This window comes from Calidris pugnax, unplaced genomic scaffold, assembly GCF_001431845.1.
Source record: "Calidris pugnax isolate Ruff unplaced genomic scaffold, ASM143184v1 scaffold18, whole genome shotgun sequence".
NCBI classification, from domain to species: domain Eukaryota; kingdom Metazoa; phylum Chordata; class Aves; order Charadriiformes; family Scolopacidae; genus Calidris; species Calidris pugnax.
The window spans coordinates 6,645,226-6,668,687 of record NW_015090812.1 but is presented as its reverse complement, the minus strand read 5'-3'; the positions used below and the strand labels follow the sequence as shown (position 1 = coordinate 6,668,687).

Below are 23,462 nucleotides of genomic sequence, written 5' to 3'. Positions count from 1 at the left end.
CCCTGGGACAGACTAGGTTTTCCATGGCAGCTTGCAGCAGGTTTAAGAATGGAAAGTTTTGCTGAATGCAATATGGTCATGAATAACACAGGGAGTTTAATAACCTGTGTGTTATTTATTTTGCTACTAAATTCAATCCATCCACTTTATTACATCCAAGGGTGTCACCTTGCAAAATATGTCAAGCCTGGTCAGTTATTGCCCAATGTACAGTAAAGCGGTTTCCCTCCTATTCCATAAGGTTATTCAAAATTACTTTAAAATGCCTACTACTACAAGAAGTTCAGGTGAAAGCTAACATCCTCTCTCTGCCCTTCTGTCTCCATTTGTCTGGCTGACTATTTGCCCTTTTGCACCTTCAGCGAAATTTCAGCAAGGTTTTTCATACATATCCTGTCTGAGAATTGTTTCTGAAAGCTACAATCTTCAATGCCATTACCAGATGCATTTTTAAAGACACTGTGAGAGAGGAGAAAAAAAAGCAGATGATCTTAAAAATATCCTCCTTTTGTGAATATAATTTCTGATGTCAAACTGTTACAACCAAATTGGTCTTTTCCATATTCTTAGTTTGTAAACATAAGTCACTTCACCCCCTGAATTTTTGTCTTTCCTCTCCTGTAATTTTAATGCACAAGGGCTGAGTCCATAAAAGTGTGGACTACAATGTATAATTAGCTCAAATGAGAAGCGGAAAGTTGAAATAAATGGAGTTTGCTGGTACAGAAACAATAAAGCTCAGAGAAAGCTGCAACAGCATGCACATGCTTGCATACCAGAACTAGCTATTTTGTTTATGAAAGTGACAGTCAAAGCAGACTAATTTTCAGATGTTCAGAAACCAAGTGTACCTTCTCCTGCCCAGAACTGATGGAAATCATGCTGTTTGTCTTTCAAAGCTTCAGTATGATTGTAAAGATGCTTTCTAGACAGCCACATCAGAGAAATTGGACTCAAACATGCATATGCATAAATAAACAAGTCTGTATTTAGGGATGGCTTTGGAAATAATTTTTCCCCCAATCTGCTATTTCCCATTCACATCTCATTTTACAGGCCACAACAGAAGCCACCTACAGAGCACTTTGTTCCTCAAGCAGACTTCTCTTAGGAGCCTTCCTAGGGAGTTTAACTGCTTCCATGGTCATTCCGTGGCCAGGAATCTGGGTGTCAAAGGCACAAGATAGCCATTTCCAGGAATAGGGAGACTACAGCATGCATTGGAAGATCCCATGTGCTTGCCTGTCCTGTCTCAGACTAAAGGGTTGAAGCCTCCTGGATCAGAGTTAGGAACTGATGCTCCAGACAAGTCCTTGCCTTGAAGACTGGGGGAAAGCGGGCAAACTGCAGGGCTGACTAGAGGCTTGGTTAAACTCAAGACATGATGTCAAGGAGAACTCTCATGCTCAGCCCAGCCAGCTGCCAAGCACTAATCTGAGAGGTTTTCAGAGTACATAGGGAGTCAGCACTGATTTCAGCATGACTTCAAACATTTGCATACCCCAAGGTAAATTAGTATCACTCTGCCCACTCCTTGTGAAATGCAACAATTCCCCAAGCAAAATTTTTGAGCTTCACCTATCTGTTATTACAACGATTCTACAAGGATGAGGAAAGCAATGGCCAAGCAAAAACTGTACTTAGGGAGGGATAATTCAATCTGCTCTGTCTGCAGTCTGTTCTATCAATTCCAGTCCAAAGGATAAAAAAACCTAAAACACCCCATTGAGTCCCAGTGTGGTTCAAGAGGGCATCTACTTTGCTATTAACAAAGTTAGCGAGGGTACAGAGCCAGTTAGGAAAGTTCAGCTTTATTTTCTCTACAGGGTCCTGAAAGAGGGCTGGCAGCTGGCAGTGCAGTCCAGCCAAATCTCCATCACACAAGTTAGAGAAGGAAAATTCCTATCAGGTCATCCGGCTGGTCTCCGAGTTCCTGCAGGATGGCTCCCTACAGCTAACTGAGGGGCTGTGCTCCAATTAGCACAGACCCTTCTGATGCTGGCCAGCCTGCAAAGCCAGATGGCAGCTTCTCCTTGGTATTTTGGGCCTGGGTACCCGGTGCAGACCACAGTTTTTGTAATGGCCTACTAAATGGCTCCCAAGCTTTATTTCAAATGCTCCAGTCTCCTCCTGAACTGCAGCGTAACTAGATCCAATCATACTTCTGAACTCCACAGGGAAGAGATGCAGATAAATACCTCTGCAAAATACATAATCAACAGGAAAACAATGCATAAAGCATACTATATGTGTAATATATGTGTAGGCACATAGGCTTTTCCTACTGCTCTCGGTGCACGGATATTAGCGGGTTCAGCTGATAAATCAATCTGAATGGCTAAAAGCAGCCACAGTAATCATTTACAGCTTCCACCGACTTCAGTAGAAGATGCTGGCATTTTCAGAACAAGACCGAAAGCTAAAGTAATATTTCACTTGGATGAATTTCGGTGTTTCAGATCTAGCAAACTGCATTTGAAGTTATTTTCACTAATAACATAAAATCACAATGTCTGTTATGATATAAATTTTCATTGCCCTTTGCTGTTACAATACTGAAGAAATCAACAAAGTCGTTTGCAAACACTCTGTACAGAATACCACGTTATTATACAATAGTGGTATATATCAGTTTGACTAACACAGCCAATAATTGCTAAATATTTGTTTTTGCAGAGAACAATCCACCATTGTGACAGATGTAAAATCCTTGCAATAATACGCTAGGTCAGACGGGCCTCTTTGCACCACTCTCTAGCCAACCCACTCCAAATCACACTTTCCAAGGGTCTCCAGAGAGCAACTGAACAGTTCACTGCCTCTTTCCCTCTAATCTCGTTAGAAAGTAACTATGCCACTTGGAGAATGATCTTTGGAATTAACAGACTAGAACCAGGATGAGATGGGATCAAACAATCAGCATTTTCCAGCTCTCAAGGAGAAATAAAAAAAATGAAAACAGTTTACCCTTTAAATCAGCTAATCTCTCCTCCACCTTGGACTCTCGGAAAAAAACAACCTAATAATCTAATAGTTAGTCCTGTTCTCTCACCACCACCCCTTCCCAACGATAGTCTCTGGCATCTTGCTTTTAAAAATGGTCTAAAACCCATCTAATTGTTCTGTCATGATGAGACATATTCATCACTGCAGAGCTAGAATACTTCTTATTTCAAAGGACAACTGGGATTTTGTGCTAGGAAAATCAAGTAAACAGATTTAAATTGTTTTCTAAACAAAGAGCCGAATCCCCCAAGCAGTATTATGAGATTCAGCGTTTCTCACTTCTGCAGCTCTGCTTTGACTTGCCGCAAGTAAGAATTTAGGCTCAAAACCTTTTCTCTTAGCTTTTGCCTTCTAGTGAAAATTCCTTGTTGAACAGAGCAAGTAAGGAGATAATTAAGTCATTTGCCTAGAGACATCAGGCTGGACAACAGCCCACCTTCCTCACTGTTCTTACACCCAGTTCCAGCAACTTTTACATTTTTTTAAAGGAAATGAATCCTTTCAGCTTATTAAAAACCAAAATTCATAGGTGTTCTTGCACAGCATTGACATCGTGGCTTTGATTTCCAAACAACTGAAAATTAGGCTAACCTTCAAATGCTCCTGCATTGCTTGGCAGGCAAAACAAACATGACAAAAATTATATTCTTTCTAATTTTAGAAGCATCCAAGTCTGACATATGCCAGAGTCCGACACATGCCATTTTCCTGAGTCACCAACATGTGGCATCCTGCTGCTCTGGCTTTCACACACCGAGGTTGAGGGATGATGGAATGTGTCTGCTGGTGGCAGTAATAGTCTGGTACCCTTAGCAACATTTGGTGAACTGTGAACCTTTGCTTACATCAGGCCAGATCAATACAGCCATTATCAAGGGACATAAACAGAATAAAAAGCTGTCTCTATTGCATGAGTTAAATGCAGCAAGGGGAGAACATCCAACTCCTGAAGGGCAGACTCACCACCCGAGCACGGGCAATAATGTTTCCATAGACTACAAGTCAGCAGGGAGGATTAAATCTACTCTTGCTGAGATTTAATTCTACAGCGAGTACCCTATTTGGGGGAAGTCATAAACCACCACAAATTCCCTAGCAGAAGACCAATACTAAGATGAAGGCAGTTTATTTTCAAAAAATACAAAACAATAGATTAACTGAACTCAGAACAGGAGAAGATTTTTCCTGATGTACATCTAAGTAAACAGCCTTCAAATAGCTCTCCGCTGATGGGGTCTTTTCCAGAGATGACTACGTTTCAGTATGGCATAAACTGATCCCTAACTTTCATTTGAACTTCGAAAATTTGTACTTCAGATATTATGAGAAGACTGGATCCTATTTCAGAAGGTACTTTTGAAAATCCAAACATAAATGCAAGATATTCTCACAGTTAGAAAATGATCTTGTAGAAGAGTGTCCATAAATAAAAACATTTAAAACAACAATCTATTTAATACAATAAAATTGAGATAGTAGCATTACATTTTCTGCAGTGTTATCAATTGAGAAAAAGCATCAAATCCAACAAACCGCCCCCCCCCCAAATTCTATAAATCAACACATAAAAGGGTAAACTAGACAAAAATGCCATGATGCAGGAAGGAACAAAGCTGTACTTGCTTTACAAACTTTGCAAGTAAATGATTTTGCAGAGCCCCCTTTTCAACAATATTAAGTGCATTGTTCTTCCCTGCTGCAAATGCTCCATGGTGTGTGTTCAACTTAGATTTTGCTGCTCATGCTCAGGCAACTCTCTGGTTCTCCCAGACATGCATTTGTGTGAACCAAGAGTTATCAGCCCTGATAATGTGATCCTTCCTCCTTTTTTTACCATGTTTTGAGAAATAGTGATATAATTATCAGCATTGTCTCTAAACGAGTCACCCCTGAACACGAGCAACCCCAACAGAAATGAAGGAGGCAGCTCACATGTCAGAGTACCCCTGGCTCTCTACACACTCAGGTGGGCTTATTGTATAAAGCACGTTCAGATTTTGCAGCTCAGGCCATCGAAGTGACCCAGCTCAGTAATCCTGCTCTACATTGCAGTTTCCTATATGTCAGTTCCCAGAAGGTAGATATACCGAAGAGAAAAAGAAATAATTAATTTTAAAAAAATATTTAAAAAAGAAAAAAGAAGGGGAAAAAAAGCCCCCAGATGTGAGCTTAACAACTTTACCAGCACAGGGATGGGGTTTTGAAGATATTTGGAGAAAGATTTGATATTCCAGATGCTTTTGTGAGATAAACCCTCTAAGCTCTTTTAGATCAGTCATTCTCTCTAACAGCTAAGCCCCAGAAGTTGGGGAAGCTCAGACTTTGATGCCCATTTAGGAAAACCATGATGGATGATATTTAGTACTTTGTAAGTCAGACTAGATTATCACGGTGATTCCTGTCTGGTTTTAAAAACCTATTGATCCACTGGTGTCAGCACTGCAGAAGACAACAAGTAGAAGCTTTCAAAATACTTTAGATGGGAAATATTGCTAACTTTGATGCTGTAAAATTCCAACATCATGATGTATCTCCTTACAAGAAGAAAATTAAACTTCTGCTAATTAATACATTAATTTTAACTGGATTTTTCACAAAGCACATAGTAATCAGATTCTGAAAAGATGACTGAACACATCCATATAGGAAACAATGATTCATCATGTTAACTCCAACTGGGAAGAGTTGAGCTACTAATATAGTTTTCTTGTCTGAGGAACATTTTCTGCAGAGTTTTGCATGGTCCTCTGGGTTTTGAATAGTTTCTAAGCATATACTAGTGAAGGTAGTCAGCAGAAAATCTTTAACAAGAACAGGAATTAAGTCTTGTTCCAGTGCAGCTTGAGCAACAACTATGAATAGGTCACATACATCATGAAAACCAGCCATGAAATATAAGAACTTGCAGCCATCCAGAGATTGATTAATGATTCAAATAAGCAATCTCTTTGCATAATAGCACTTAGGGAACATTATAGACACAGACCCCATTCAAAAGCTTAAACTGGGCTCTAGATCAAGAAAACATATGCAAAACTGCCGGGTTGCTGCTTGCAAAATCCAGCTACCAATGCTACCAGCATTAAGCTATTTTTGATGCCTACGAGTCTAAAAGTGGGGTTTTTCAGGTCTAAGAAAAATAATAACTCAGGAAACAACTCTGCTTCATTATAATTCTCAAAGGATGAGTTTTTAAAAAGGCAAAGATCCTGGCAACTTGAAATCATAAAGGGTATCTATCATACTTTTCAAAAGACCAACAATATTATTCGCTCAGCTCTAGTCATCCACTCTGTAACTAAAGCCTATCTGCCTAAAATATCCCCATTGGATCCATTAGTTACTATACCTTTCTTTAAGCTGTTAGGCAGCTGCTGTGTTTTTCTCACAGGATTCCTGTTCTCAGGTCCAGGCTCCAGATGACACAGGTAAACAGGCACATGATGAAAATAAACAATAGAGAATCCTATCTACAGGACTATTTGTGGTTACTATTTTGGAATGAGATATGCCAAGAAATCAAGGGACTTAGCCTATACTTTTGTGTATTGTCACAATGACAATATAATGGCCTCCACTGAGGATAATTCGCTTTTATCTAGGGAAATCATATAGTTTCCAGGCTATCCTCTTCCCTGTTCCAAATTCAGTTTCACATCTTTTTTTGGCAATTTAGTGATACAGTATGGAACTGCATACTTCCTCCACCAAGGTGCAGGTAGCCTCAAGCACCATAATTAGAGGAATGCAGAGGTACACAGGATAATCAGAAGGGAAGAAGATAACTTTCTTTTAGGCAGAACAACTATTTTTTGTCCATAAGACTGACAGTGCCAATCCAGTTATCGTACAGCCACCCCCTTCTACTTTATTCTGAGAAGAGTTCAAGAGACTGTCAGAGGGCTGTAGCAGAGGCTGTGCTCTTTGTCATGCAGAAACTCATGTAAGAGAGGCCATACAGCAATCCCTGGATGTGGCCAGCACAGGATGTTTAAGAAAACAATGCAAGCAAAACCAAAAAATATAAACAATGCTTCCCCAAGTAACAGCATCCCTATTTTTGACAGCTTCTAGATCTCCCAACTCTGGGGACAGCATTAATAGCCTTTGAGAGTTTACTACTAGTTTCTCTGGTTTTGATAACTTTCATGTATTTTACTTTTTAAAAAAAAAACTAATTTATTCCTCTTCAAATATCTCTTCCAAGCTGAAGGGCCTATGCTATATAAACTTCTGGCATACACAAATAATTTCAAACTTCTTGTCTTCTTTCTTCTCCACCCTTCTCTAAAAAATCCTTATTTGGTTGTTTCTGAGATAAGGTTGTCAGAATCGTACACTTCTCCCAAGATCCAGGTAAACTACGAAGTAACATAGGGATGAATCTAAGACAGTCTTTTCCTTCTTGAGCACAGCTGATCACTGATAGGTTATTTTGAAAACCATCTCACAAGCTTCTTTCCCAAGTTACTAACTGGCACCAGAATTTTATTGTCTGCTTCTTTGACTTGACTCCTCTCCTGCTTCAACACAAAGACACATAAGTGTCTTTGCATTTATTGACACTGGACTTCATCTGCCATTTTATCACTCAGCATCATAACATCTTGTGTTGCAACTTTATTGCATCAAATAATTATATACCATCAGAAAAATCCATTCATTCTTTTTCTGAGTAATTTATGAATATTTTTAATAATCCCAAGCAATCTGTACATGTAACTTCCACCTAATGTGAAGAATCACTTTTAACTTCATTTGTCTTTAATCCGAAGGAAGGATTGAATGACATATCCAATGAAAACCTGAATTCTTAATTTCTTTAAAATAATTTGGTCAACAACATTGCCAATGTTTTTCAGAAATTCAAAATATGTAACAGGTATATATTGCCTTTATCTTGATGTATGTCAATTCATCCAAAAAAGGCAAAGAGATGTACAAGGTACAAAATCCTCTTCCAAAATGATACGTGTCATTAAACCACTGTTATCCATGTTATCTGACTTGTTCCTTATAAAGAACGGCTCTAATTTGGGAATTCCCTCTAGGCTTCTCACAGTGAACACCAAAGCAAATAATTCATTTAGCTTTTCTGCAAAGACCTTATTTTCCTTGTGCACTTCTTTTACATCTTGATCATCTATCAACCTTATAGACCTTCAGGCAGGCTTCTTGCCTCTGATGTGTTTGAAGAAGTTTTTATTATTAGTTTTTAAGCCTTTAGCAAGTTATTCTTCAAAATTGTTTTTGTCCTCTATTATTATGGTTTTGCATTTAACTTGCCAGAGTGTACTGGGGTTTTTTCCTTAGTTCATTTGGGCAAGACTTCAAAGGGTGTCCTTTTAATGCTAATGGCCTTCTTCAGTCTAATAATCCCCTTTGCTAACTTCTCATGCAACCTTTTATAAAGTTGTGGAGTTTTTCAAATAGGGGTAATACGCTCACTCTCTAATGGTAAAGCTGCAAAAATGCATTCCTACAATGGTGATTTTATATAGCTGTCATGTCACCTGGAAGTGTTATTTTGTTCTGTCTTGCAGTTTTAGCTGCTGTTTTTAGTTTTCTCTCCATTTTATGTTGGTTCCTTCTCAGAATTGTGTGCCGATCTAAGGACTTCTTGACTTTTGTACTCCACCAGGAATGATAAATCTAAGCATGTTTATATTTATTATTACAGAATGACCCTTTGACAGTTGCACCTTCAATCAAGACTTATTCCTTGCCCAGGGATAAATACAAAAATCTAGTCTTCTCTTTTGGGATCTCTGATTTCTTGCTTCAAGAAGACATAATTTTTAAAGTGTATAAATGCAGTTTCTATGTCGCATTTGATCACGACACTTAATCAGTCCCCGCCATTACGTTCTTTGAGTGCTCATTGCTTCTTTGGTAAGTCTGAGCGTGCCATTATCAAGATGCTTACTGTAACCATCCCATTTTGGCATGAAATTTTAATGCATAGAGATTGTGAGATTGTTCAGTACTTGTTGATATGATTCCATTCCCTGCGAATGGGAGGTTTTTTTCTTTTTCATTTTTTTTGGCTTCTGAGCTTTCTTTTAACTATAATGTCACTCCTCCACTGGCTTCGTTTCCTCTGCTATTTGTGAGTAATTTTACACTGCTATTCCAGTGCTCACTGATTGAGATGCTATTATGTCAATATCCTCATTTAAAATCAGCATTTCACTTTACCCATCTTCATTGCATACATTGGGCTAATTGTCCACTGGCTGGGTAAGCCTCTATTACAGCTATCTTGCACTAGTAGAATAGCATGAACACACATAGTTAGGTCAAACACTTGGCCAGCTGTCTGTAAATCATTTTTGAATACTAAGAGCTCTTTTGTATTAAATAAAAAAGCCCTGGCGGTGACTTTGCCCCTGTGTCTTAAAAGGCAAATGCAATCCCAGGCAGAAAATTGAGCTACATGAACAAAGGGCGTGTTCCCAATGCTGTCTGATGTAGGAAAAATAAAATGGATCAGCTCATTCTAGGCATTTCCACTTGCGTTCTGTGAGAAGCCCCATCTCTAAGAAGCTCTGGTAAGAGCCAGCTGGAACTGACTGCTCTGTCACTTCAGAGCTCATTCTCCTCAGTGCCCATCAGTTCAAATGCAACCATTGACTGAAGCAGATTCGACAGTGAACTTGACTCTGACCCAGTTTACAGAACCACTTGGGGAAGGAGCAGAAGCAAAGAGAGGATTTTTCTAAGTGGGTAAAAAAAAAAAAAAAAAAAATAAAAGAGAACCAAAGTGATTAATAGCACAAATGCCTCTGGGTTGGCAAAAAACTGTCACAGTAAAAGCTGTCAATCTTTCAAATTATGTTAAAGTTTTAAGTGTTCTGGAACTGTTGTGTGAGACCTTTCTAGGTGTGTAAGTTATAGTTTAATACTTGTTTACCTTTCTATTTTCAGTGCAAGAAGATCTGTATTTTCTTCAGAGGATTTTTAGATAGAAGAAATATCTTTGAATTAGTTGCACTGATGATTTTGTGAAGCAGATTATTTATAGAGCCAACATGTTAAAAAGGATTTTTTTAAATGGAAAAAAAAAAAAAAAAAAAAAGACAAATATCTCAAACACTGTGTCTCACTGCAAGAACAGAGAAGGGGAGGAGAAACATGAAACCAGAATTACTAAGGAGGAACTTACACATGTCTCCCGGACTCGAGGAAACTCTCAACACAATACTGAACATGTCTGCCGCTCCCTGATTAATGCTACTTGAAATAAATAGATAAATAAGTAACCAAACAGAACTCTCTCTCCCATGCAGATACTAAAAGAGGAATTTGATAATGTCACAGCTGTAAGGATCACAGAAAGTAGAAGCACAAAGAAGATGCGAGAGAGCAAGAAAAGAATCCATACTGAACCTCTTTTGTACACTCAGACCAAGGAAAAAAAATGTGTGTATTATATAAAGGGAATATTTTCCTCCATTGACAAGGGGTAAATTCTTTGAAGAGATGGCTCTGATTCATCAGCAGGGTGCTGGCAGATGCCCCTAGAAAAACAGAGAACATGGCCGTACATCTTCAAAAAACTATTTTAGGACACACTATTTCCTCAGAGAGATATTTGAGTTGTGTTCAGCCCCTTAGGCACGTCCCAGGAAAATACAACCATGTTTTGATGGCAGAGAGGATACTAAAGCTTTGATGGATAATATTTTGATCCAAGGTAAGAGAGAGGAGTTTGACTAAAGGCCCTAAAGAGCTGTGGAAAGAGACAGAGCTGCTGAACTAAAACTAAGAAAGCAACAACGCAGGATCCATGTAATAGCAATAAAACACCTGGAAGAAAAGATAAGGTGTACAGTAGATCACTGCAAAGTGGAGGTCATAACTAAGGTGTCTGCCCCAAACAAAAAACAGTAGTACAAAGATTTCTCAGAATGGCAAACTACAGAAAAGAAACAAACGTGCCTGATTTAGATGTTTAGAGCAGCAACCTGCAAATGCTACTGCACAGATGTCCCACGTCACAGGATGCAAATATTAATACGTTTGAGAAACTGAAAGAGTTAACTAATTATGTACTTAGCTAGATACATGATAGTGAACCACACACTAATTTGTCTACAGTGTTTCAAAGCAGGTGTTTGATTGTAATGAAGAACAGCAGTTTAGGTACAAACAAAAGCTGACCATTATTGTGTTGAAACAAAGGAGATTCTGACTTTAATCTCTGGATTAAAATGTTTCATTCTTCTTTGGGAGATGAATTTCAGCTGAAACTGTTCCTATTCTAGATACAAACATTAGTAAAAGGAGATAGCAAAAAAACCCAACCAACCAACCAAACCACAACTTGTGTCAGACATTACCACTACAGTGACAGGATTAGCACATTGAATATGAACAGAGAGAAATTCAGTAGCTGTAGACACATTCTGTGGAGAGTCTAGAGTATTTAACAAAAATAGTGGAATGTTATTCAGAGCTAGATTATGAACATGTCAGTGTGATCAAAACAAAACCGACCAAAAACCTGTCTAGTTTAGATTAAACGTAGCTTGTAATTCCCAGACCCTTGCAAAAAATAAGGCTATCAGCAGAGTGTGGCCTGAGCAGCACCTCCTTCCATGACTATCACTTTAAGAAGGAGTTCACAGTTCCATGAGGGACTTCATCTAAGAATGTCAATGATTCCTAAGATCCTGAGTACCAGAATAACTATATATTCACTTATATATATACATTTGTATGTATGAAGATATACATGTAGGCAGTTTACATGTTGAAAACAAGTCAAAAAGAAAGGGCAAAGATCGTAGATTAATTGGGGATGTAAAGGAAATCTGTAGAGGTTATTGAGTCTATTTGACTATCTCAAAAGGGAATTAACTCTGTCTAAACCTCTCCCATATCTAAACCCTTCCCAATAAACGCCTGTCATAAACACTTCCAGTGCTAAAGATTCAGCATCTCCTGAAAATATACTATTCTAGTGCCAAACATGCTCTTCTGCTGGCAAGTTTCACAAAATACTGGTGTGTTTAAAGGACCGTGGGAAGGAAGATGCTAACATCAGAAGCTGCTTTACCTAGCAGAAATATAGAACGTATTAGTAGATCAAGAAAGAATGTTTACTCCAGAACAAAGTGGAAGTAGATTTGTTAAAAATGGGTGAAAGAAACTGAGGAATTCTTCCCAACTGTTACTCCCACTCTCACAAGATTGCTTATCAGAAAATACCACAGCTAACAAACTGATCATACATGTCGCATTCATTTATGTCAGCAGATACCCAATGTATTCATATTTAACAATGGGGGAACACTTTTAAACAGTCTATATGAAGTATAATGTTAGCTATAGCATCAGTAGCTCCTACTATGCTAGCCCAACAGTAAGCCTGGAAATACTCCAAATCCTAAGCACCTACTAGCAAAAGCTACAGAATCAGACAGTGATCTGTACATCGCATTGTTAAATTATGCTCTAGCACCAGTGAAACAAAGGTTGCCCTTACTACTGTTTTGTTCGACAGAGAACTGAAATAAGAATGATATTTGCAATGCTAAAATGTTACACTTCAGTCAATAGGGACTCGCAAGATAGAAGTGGTCCAGGGAATTTCTACAATGTCAACAAACTGGCACAAACACAAACATTACCACAGAAAGCAGCCACAGGGTTATCATAGTTGAACACGTACTGCATAAGAAGAGGTAATAACTCTTATAATTTCAGGAGGAGAGAAATGAAGAGGCAGCAAGTTGGCCATTTTGCCTGAGAAGAACTTGGAATAACATACAGTATATTAGTTTGAGAATTATTGGCAAAAAATGATGCCTGATGATAGCTGTTTTGATGTCTGAGTGAAAACCATCAGGTAGAAATGACAACCCAGGATGTCTGAGGAACTATCTGAACATCACTTCCTAGTAGGTTGTTAAAATTCAATACTGTGTTAACAATGATTATTCATTACTATTGTGTTGTTTATCTGGCGAAGGAAGTCTAAGAGCTCTGCTAACAGCAAAATGGAGCCAGGTAGCGTGTTATGCCACAGATCTCATTACCCTATGTTAATCTGTTATGACTCCATATACCAGATGATGCAGACCTCAGCTGATTTGTTTGGCTCTGAGTGATTTCTGAGCAATACCAAACCCCAACCCACAGCCTTTCCAAACATTTATTAACATCCAAACTGGTTTCAGCTGGAATGAGAATCAGTTTATAATTTTCCAGTGAAATATATACCACTTTGCTGCTCCAATTTATAACAGGAGCAGGGCAGATGATGAGGGAAAAGAGGAATTTTTGAACAGAAAACAATTGTTTCCAGTCATTCAAATGTTAGATTAGATAATACTACTTGTGCACTTATAGTATAAAAAGCCCAAGTGTACAATTTTGATGTGAAACCTTTGCAAAATCTGTTATTATACTTTATTTGTCGACTATCCAGTATCACATCGATGATAATACTAATAACATCATTTCACAAGGTGAGTGGAAGTAGAGCCTCTAAGACTGACACAATTTGCAGGACTGAAAAAAATAAAATTTATGTCACACTTGAGCAAAGTACTTAGGCCTTGGAGACCAGCTGCTTTTTTTTCTAAATGTGGAGTTGTCTGGTGAAGAATGTAGCACTGCCAAAGACAGAGAGGATGGGAGGTCACTAAAGCAATCCTGCCACTAGGGATAGTTGCAAGCTGTAAAACACCAGTTACAGATTTCTAAATTTTCATTCTGTGACCTAGTTTTCCATGGAACCAAAATGCTTCCCTCAAAGTATGGCACTATCTGTCTAACCAGGGGCACTAGAAAAACAGAAATCCTGGTTTCCATCACTACAAAATTTCAGAATAATTAAAGTTGGGGGCTGGATATGCAGCACACGGAGCACTCTTACAAAGCCACACTTTGAACACGGTTCCTGCACAATCAAAACTACTGTCCTTGAATGTACACTCTCGATGCTGCTCCTGAAGACCTAGAAAAGTAGTAGGTTGAATAACAGCATCGACTGTCTCCAGTCTAAACAGTGTCTGAAGACTCCACCAGTCCATCAGAGCAGCATGCAGAAGGGCAGAGACTAAGGGCCTATGCCACACATTATCTCCTGAATTGCATCTTTGAAAGAGATGGGACATGGTCTGGAGTGGTAAGAACATGTGTAATTTCCTGACAGGGATGAACAGACCTCGGTACTAGAATGGGAGAAACAGAAGGTGAAAAGAAAGTCTGTGAGCACAGGGGAGGGCTGAGCCTTTAAACTCCTTGGCAATGATGATGAGAAAACTTAAGAGAAACCACTCAGCTGACTAATACAGTCAACTCTAAAGAGTTATAGATTATCAGGGAGAGAAAGTGTTTCACTTCAACTGGCTACACTAACCTGCTTCACGCTCCACTAAACATTTAACCTCACCTGCTTTCTGGTATCTGGGTTTATCAGCAGAGAAAGCAACAAGTAGGAACTTGGAGATCAGCTCAGGTCTTTTCCTCAGGCCAAGCTACCTTTACTGTCTTCCTGCAGTGGAGAAGGTGCATGATGTAGTGAGGGGAGCCAACCCTAGTGAAGGACACCCATCTGTCCCTGAAGAAGGATCTAGAGATAGATGACAACACAGAACCAGAAGAGTATATGTTCATTATGTTTGAAAGAAAGTAGATATATTCTCTTTATGAAGAGCAACGTAGTCATCTGGGAGAGAATTCAGAGTTACATTGACTCATCAGACAGACATTAATTAATCTGTAGTCATACTGCTTGCACACCCAAAACTACCTGGATTGAAAACAAGGCCTCCTCACAGACAGGGAGATTGGAAGCACATACTTGTGTTCGAGTCTAAGCCTGTACATAGGATCTCAAAAAACCTTCTCAAAATATAAAAGATGTCATTCAGCCTTAAATATATGTGCCCCCCCCATGCCTGCAGTATTATGTTTACTCATCCTTTCTTATTATTAATTCTCTTGTCAGCAGATACCCACAAAGCCCACAGGCAAAGTGTCTCTTTCCCTACCTCACACCAGTCCGCAGCAACAGCAGATTGCCATCCTCTATCAGTTAATTCATCAGCTCTTGTGGCAGATTTCTATGTGGTACACCTAAAGGTTCCAGCCCAGCAGATGACTCAGACTGCAGCATGCTGGGGTTTCATTTCAGCAGGATGTTTTGCTTTGAATCAGTGAAAACTTTCACCCAGAATAGTATTAGAAGTACGTAAAGGCTGCAATGTCAAGCACTCCAAAGTCAGTAATGGAGACTGAAAAGTTGCCTATGCGGAAATAATGTAAGAGTTTGGTATATATATGCATGACAAAGGAGAAGATAATTAATGAGCACACCCCAGGTGGGTGCTTCTTTGTTTTCTTTTCTTTTGGTCAGGTCTCCAGCTCACTGAGGACACAAGATGAATAGTGTCTAATACAGGAATCATTTGCATGTAGGACTCCGGCTTCAATGACAATAGGAGGTGGAAAACAGGCAAAATGAAAGAAAGACGGATGCAAGAAGACCAAGTACAGTGTTGCAATAAGAGTGCCTGGGAGCACTGCATCCCATCTCTGCATTTTCATTTGAGGGGGACAAATCACTTGGAACAGATTCTTCCCAAGCAGTCACTCACTGCTTATTCCTTGTCTTCTAGGTCCTAAGAACTTCAAATGACAGAAATAGTCTATCCCAATCTTCTTCAGAGAAGGAAGGAGCAGAAATAAGACAGCGAACTTATCAAGCCTTGGTGAATGACATGAAACAAATCTGATCCCAAGGATCCTAAATTGTCTATCTCAAACGAGTAGGTACTTCTGATCATAACTGTCTCTACCTCTGTTTCCTATCCATATAAGGATAATGTATTTGTCTCTCACAAGAGTCCCCCCCCAAAATAATTAATGCATCTGAAATGCTCCCAGGGTATAGCAATGAGCAAAACAAAAAAGCCCACGAGGAGATTAACAATTCTATCCTCAGAGCAGGATCTGAATAGCACACAGTAAATACAGGACAGGGCTGCACAATGAACACTGAAGCTAAAACAAAACACTCAATAGCTGCTTATTATGTGAAAGTTTTCCATTTGGAGAACTCGGTGAAGCAGGGGTCTAGTTGAGAGAATAACATGAGCCCTTATGATTAAAGACCATATCACAATGCACATACTCAAGGGGACTGAGCTGACACTGAGCGCGCTACCTAAGTTCACTCATTAAACCTGTTTTAAACAGTGCATTTGCTTGTCGGGAAAAGAGCTGGATGGCTGCTTAAAACCTGTTCACAATCAAGCAGCTCTACTGCTCTCTCTGTCTCTGGGGCTTCGTGTTATCCCAGAGATAAGGACTGTTTGATCTCCACGGACTGTCCGTATCCTGAGCTTGCCAGTGCTGAGCACTTGATCCCCAGTCCAAAACATTTAAGCACCTGCTTAACTGCAAGCACACAAGGAACACTGCTGAATTCAATGAGATTGTTCACGTGTTTAAATCTAGCTGTGCATATATGCTTTGTTAGACTCCTTACCCAGATATTCATTCTCCAAACAGCTCTCTACGTGAAGTGTGTTATCACGCCCAAGCAGAACTTACTGGCCTCACAGTTCAGCTGTTGGAGAAGCTCATATGAACATCCTTTGATGTACTTCAGACAAAAGTCAGTTGACCTGGTTTAAACAATACATTCATTTTCTGAGCTAATTCCACTAACCTGCTACAGCATGGGCAGGGGAACTATCTACACGTATCATCTGGTGGAGAGATGGGAAGGTGGTGACACCTGGCATATGGGCAGGGAAAGGTACTTAAGTGACAGAAATAACTTCAGCCAACAACACATGATGGAGAAGAGCAAGTCTGTCACTTCAGTCTCATCTGCAAGAGTGACACCACCAGAAACAGTTGAGAATATCCCCTCACTTCACATAGGCCAGCAAAATGGCAGCAGCTTACCATCAGGAATGACTGCTTCAGAATCAGTGACAGGGAGATCAAAAGCTTCCTATTGTCCTCTGAGTTCCTGACCCATCCACGCCCTCCTAAAGATGATACGGTCATTATGGAATTTGAAACACTTTAAAATAAGCACACTTTGTAAAACCCAGAAGAACAGAGAACCACAGGTGCTTTGGTTTATTTTTATACAGTAGCTAAACACTTAGCCTTGGACCACTCAGCGCTGGAATCGCTATGGCATTGTGTGTGTGCCTCATACCCACTTCACTTATTTCTGTGTCAGTCATCCTCCCCCCTCCAGAATGAACTTTTTTCAAAGGAAACAGCTTATCTTCCATACTGCAGCAGCAGAAGAAAAATACTCCTATACAGCAATATTTAAAACATGGTTTTATGCTCTTATGGCAGCTAATTTTCCTTAAATGATTTAAGGGAATGAATACATTTAAAAGGCCTGCACTGAGCCATTCCGCAATAGCAACATGAAGCTGAACTTCCTCTGCTTTAAACAATCCAATCTCTTTTGGGCAGCTCCTCACAGCAGATCTTCTCTAGGATGGGAGGGAGGAGGGTTATTTTTTATTACATTATTTTGCAGGGAACCTTACATTGCATTTTATTTCATTGCACATTACCCAGTGTGGGGAGCCTTCAGGGGAGGAGTGGGTGGCAGGACAGACGTGTTCAAATGCACAATCCTGATCTGTTGCAGTTTGGCAACAGCCCCCCTGCAACTGGTTCACCGATGCTTGTGGCCAACCATCTATCATGTGTTACTCATCTAAAAGTTAAACTCTGCACCAGGACAGTACTTAAAATCTTTAGCAGCCTGAAGTGATTCAAAGCAGGTTTTTATTCTGGCGCTCTGTCAGGAGGGGAAAGGTTGTGTGTTTTTATCTCTTAATATTTTATCTTATTTTTTTATCTTAATAAAACCAGTCAGTGCTAAAGCAGGAGGCACACATACAATCCCATGCCCTCTTTCTGAGGCAGCTGCCATGTTTTCCCCTTTTGTCCCAGCACCTTGGGTATGGTCTGTTCATACAAATATTACTTGGATCAGAGGGACTAAGAATCTGGTATTGCCTGAAAAAAACAATAATCCCTTTTAATGCATTGTATTGCTGAGGGTCTCTAAAACTGTCAGAAAGGGTGGTGGCTAGGGGATGATAAAACCAGACAAGAAAGTCTTTTGGTGAGTAGCTAATTCACTGAGAAATGAAATTCTGAAGAGCCACCTGAACTTTGCTGGTAGTTTAATCAAAAAACAAGATTTCTAAATAGTATTTAAAAAAAATATTAAATAACCCTGAAAATGAAATGTTACACCTGTGTTTGCAAGGCTTCTTTTTCCTTCCCTCAGAAGGAAATGAACTGGAACTGGTTCATCTTAGGTTGATCACTGGGGAGGGGTGGGAGAGATGGAAGAAGAAAAAGATTTCCATTTCAGACCAACTCTAACTGAACATTTCTTTTGATTTTTCATTTAGCCACCACAACAAATAAATTCATTCCTCACATATAGGGCAGATGGAAACTACCAGAGCTTTCAAAGCTTCTGAGGAATGGGACAAAGCTGAAAACATTTTTTTTTTCCCCCAAGAATAGGGTTTTTTTTACTGACTGACTTTTGATAGTGTCAGAATTTGTTGCTTTTCTAGCTAGAAGCATTTCCCTTCTTGTAATGTTTAAGAACTTCTTTATTCTTGGAAAAAAACCCCTTTCTTCTCAAACAAAGCAGCCTGCATGCTCTCTCCATCATCTACAAGGAAAATTCTCTTGCTATTTGGGGTAGGAAGAGGAAAGACCAGGCTGGCTGTAAAGCACCTTTCTTTACTTTCTGTCTCCATCGCTCTAATGCAGCAGGGCTCAGGAGCCTTAGTCACAGGCATAATGCTGGTGCTGCACAAACAGAATAGAAAGACAAATTCTGTGCCAAACAATTAGCAGTCTAAGAATCCATTTTCCATGGATTCCACTCCAGATGTAAGGACCTTATCTGTTGACCTATCTTCCTTGTACCTAAAACCCCTTCTGTACAGATATGACTACTACCTGGAAGATGAAAAGCTCAGTAAGATGTATTGGGAAAAGTAGGAGTTAAATTCAAGGAGCTCTTATCCTATACATGATGTAGCCAGGGGTAAGAATCCACCTCCTTTATTAGCAAGGCAAACCAGGTCCTTCTTCATGCTAACAGAAATAAAAATTAATTTTAAAATAGTAGCAAAACTTCATGGAACTAAAGATCCAAATGCCATCTCTATAATGGGAAGTGAAAAAGAAAGGACTAATACCAGGAATTCCATACAGAAAAAATAATAACCTATAAAAATCTCCTCTTATTTTTTTGGCAGTGATTTTTTCCTACCCATCTCCATCTTTGTTCAGCAGTTTTTCTTAGATGCCATGTTCAATAATCCTTCTGCACTTTGATGTCAAACATTCAATAGCTGTCTGCCTCCCTCCCAATCCTCTTCTCCATATTCTCTGCAATCCATCTCCTCTGATTAGCTAGGATTTCACCTTCAAGAACACCTCTGCTTCTCTGAGTGAGCATGAGTATGTGCGTGTGTGTTTATATAATATTTGCAAATATTATCCCCCTCCTGCTCTGCACGCTACATAGCAACCCCTGCCGGAGCTCTGGATTAGACATCAATGCCATCCGGTAATTCAATTTGGGGGGCCTGCTGTTTTGAATCCAGCTCAGGACATCACGAGAGCAGCTCGATTGAATTTAGGCCCTGCTTTCAGAATTATTGCGTATTTAATCTGAGCTGAACTTCATTTCACTTGCTCTCTCCACTCTGATGCTTCCTGTGACAAAAGACGCAAATGTTGCCTAATCTCACGCAGTGGGGGTGGTGTTTGCTTACTCCTCTCTTATTTTGCTTTGCCACTAGATTAAGCCACATCAGAGTTACTGGCATCTTGCACAACCCTGCAGCGGGAGAGAGTTGGTACCTCAGCAAGCAGCTGTTCTGACATCACCTTTCCCCACTTACCGGGTTGTTGTACATCTCAATGATGAGCTGTTTCACTCCATGCAGTGTGGGATGAGCCCAAGGAGATGGATTTGCCCAGTGCCGGTTTAAATCAAACCCCATCAGGGAGCACCTGCGTACACACAAAAAAAGAAAAAACACACACAAAGGACATATATAGGCTGCAACCTCATTTGGCTTCAGCTGCAGAATTAGAGCTATATTCTGCAGCTGATGTATTTAAACAAGTTATTCTCATGGAAAGAAACAAAGCAAAATGCTCCCCTGAAGACGGGGAAAGCCTGCAGCAATGGCCACTTTTAGAAATAACATGAACAGCAGAGTATCAATGAACTTTGGTCATTCAGCCTCTTTCCCCTCCACAACACATATGCTCACTCTCTATCCTTTGCCTTTTGCCAGCTTGTCACACTGGCGCTGAAGACCCTGTTTGGTCTTCAAGGTTCCTTTCCCTTCCATGCTCTACGTCTACAGCTATGATGGTCATTCATAAACAGCATCATCAGGCCCTTACTGTGCCCTCAGTCAGGCCTTGACTCAGCAAAGCTGTTAAGGGCATTGAAATCAATGGCCATTAAGTGCATGCTTAAGGGATTTAAAGCATGAATGCAATTGTTCCACTAACCCAGGGCCTGTCTCTTCCCCTCCTGCAATTGCCTACACAAAAGTTAGCCAACCAAGACTCTAAGCTAAAATGCTTATTGGCCATCAAATCTTGTGGGCCTTGAAGCATGTATGCCACCTTGGCTTCTCCTTCCTGCCCTGACTCTTTTTCCTCTTAGTACACGGGCTTGAGTTTGATTATATTACTCCCAGTCCCACAGAGAAATATCCCATTCTCTGTGAAGTCCCATTGAAACTCAATGGGCTGTTGTTAAGAGTGGACCCAGAAGAAATTAAAAAAGCTGGAAGTGGCACAAACAGGAGGAGGAAATCCTGCTCCTTGCCTACTGTAGAGATCACCTAGATAATCTGTGGCCACTGACACAAGCAGGAAGAAAAGTCTTAAGCTGAGGTTGGGACCAGTGGGCTTTGGGTAGATCTTGCTCAGGAATTCTATGAAAGACCACGCAAATAATAAAAGCCCAGACAGACATGCAACTTCCTCTATATTTAAAACAAACAAACAAAAAAATCAGCCACACTGCTAAGCCTTAAAGCTTCTTGAGAAAAGAAGAGCTTTCATTGATCCCTGGTCTATTATGAGAATGTCTGTTCAGCCTTAATCTTTTAAACACACCTATGCAAACAATAGAGATTTACTCACTCCAGTAGCACTATCCTTTGAGAAAAACTCTAAGAATCTAATGGCCAAAACCCATAAGTTTAATTGGCAAAAAGAAAGGAAAATGCCTTACTTCTCTAACAGCTGAAACAAATGATTGCATACAACAAACCCAAATAGAAAATAAGACAGAGAGGTAGAATGCTAAGACAAGTGGGGGGATAAAACCAGAGGATTATATTCATTTCCAAAAATGATGAATGAATATTTTCCTATGAACCAAAAGATACAAAGTTAACGGGACATTCCTCTTATGGGAAGCTAAGCAGGCAGGAGCTGCCATGTCCTTGGCTTTAGATAACTCAACCATCAGGCTGTCCAGCAGTTCAAAGACCCAAGTACCAGCTCTGCAACTCCATCACTGCTGACATGGTCTACAGACGAGCTGGATGGCTCACTGTGGGGAAGAAAGCCACCTCTCTGTCTTGATAGTCACTTATCTGCTTGACTAGAGAAGAGATAGATTTATGCTCTGGATGCTCCAACAAACACAACTCCACAGACAACTCTGAAAGTTGTCTCCGTGCCACTATAAAGTAAAACATATTATATAAGGTTTCTCTCTCTACTTTTTTCTTTTTGTCTTCACGTTAAATCTGTCCACTCAGTTCTACTAAATCCTATCTTCTTTTGAACTCGCAGACATTAATATAAAAGCAAAAGTCCTTCCAGGGACATAGATGGAATTACACTGGGCTAAAGCTGGTATAAGAGCAGAATCACAGGAATGAGTTTTCATTAAACAAAAGGAGAAACTGTGGTGATCACCATGAGTTTTACTGTATTTTGGCACAGTTCCCAAGAAAACAGCATCCTCACTCTACAGGATAACTTTCTTAAGAGATCAGAATCTGAAATCATACCCCCTTATATGGTTAATGTGTCCCATTTACATTTTGTTTTAAGAATATTCAAAACTAATAAAACTACAGAAAACAAGTATATTTTGATTCCATTATGTTCATCTCCAAAGCATTTTGAATGACCAAGCTACAGAGCACCAGAAGCAAATTTTAAATTCAAACATGGATTGTCAATATTAAATTTGGGGTTTGGGACTTTTTAGATAACTTTATATATGCCATCCCTGCAGGGAACAGAAGTAAGCAATATCTAATTTCTGTAAGATACTAAGGCATTGCAATTTGCAATATTTGAATTTGCCATGAATGTCTGGTTAGTGATGAATCTCGTAGTTCATTTCAAGCAACAAGAACAGTTGAAAATAGTTGTCTTTTCTTGAGAAGACTTTATAAACAGAAGGAAGCAATACTTGACAAACAAGTTATTCATTTGGGAAGCTCCTCTGAGCTCTATTTAATAGGAACCCAAATTAATTTCCAAATATCATTTTGCTAGTCTTTGATGTGGTATATCACATCTTTATCAATGTAACAACAATTAATTAAATTTCTGATGTAGGCATTACTATTTCTTTCCAGTCTAGGAACAGTGTAAAATTTTCTCCCCCCAACTCCTCCCGTTTTTAAGTCTTTTTTGTTTCCTTTTTGCCTAAAGACAAATTTGTATCTACCACATTCTCTCTTTATTCATCTGTTGCAAACTTGTGGTCTCTCCAAGGAAACATCAAGTTGTGTTCCTTGGTACTTCAGATTTGATTATTGACTCTATTACATGTAGAACTGTCTCCCAAAGCTCACGTATATCAGGACATGACCAAAACATACGGTAAGAGTCTCCCACATGTCTATTACAGCTCCTGCATTCATTATATTCTCTTGCTCCCAGATGATATGATCTCCCTTGTGGCTAATACCTCCAATGCAAGAACTTGAACAGGATAACTTAAAAATTGCAACTTACACTGCTTTTTAATTCCCCCTACCAATCTTAAACCAGTTCATTTCTAGTACACATCGCGGGCTTCTTCCATTGCTTAACTGTTTACCTGCTGCTTCAAGCACTGGGTAGGCAAAGTAGAAATATAGATATACTCTGGAAACAGCAGCTCTACAATGGGAAACAACTGTGTTCCAAGACAATACGGGATCTTTCAATATTTGAGACCAGCTCTCTTACCCAGAGTGCAAGTGTTGTCGTTGGCTTCGATACAGTTTCTCATGTGACCATAAGTGATGCACAGATTTAGAAAGGTCTTCCAAATCTGTCCTACATATATTAGGCTTATTTTGTGCAGTAAACACCCTAAATTATATCAAATGACTGTTTAAGGATGATCTTTGAAACGGGGATATGGAGGAGAGCAAGCC

At 39.5% G+C, this 23,462-nt stretch overlaps 1 protein-coding gene across 1 annotated transcript in view; it reads right to left on the bottom strand.

Moving 5' to 3' along the window:
* Positions 1 to 23,462, bottom strand: part of AGBL4 (ATP/GTP binding protein-like 4) — a 961,744-nt gene that overhangs the window by 141,892 nt on the left and 796,390 nt on the right. The window contains exon 9 of the mRNA XM_014939355.1: positions 19,947 to 20,058. Coding sequence (XP_014794841.1) covers positions 19,947 to 20,058 — 112 coding nt within the window. The remainder of the gene's footprint in view (positions 1 to 19,946; positions 20,059 to 23,462) is intronic.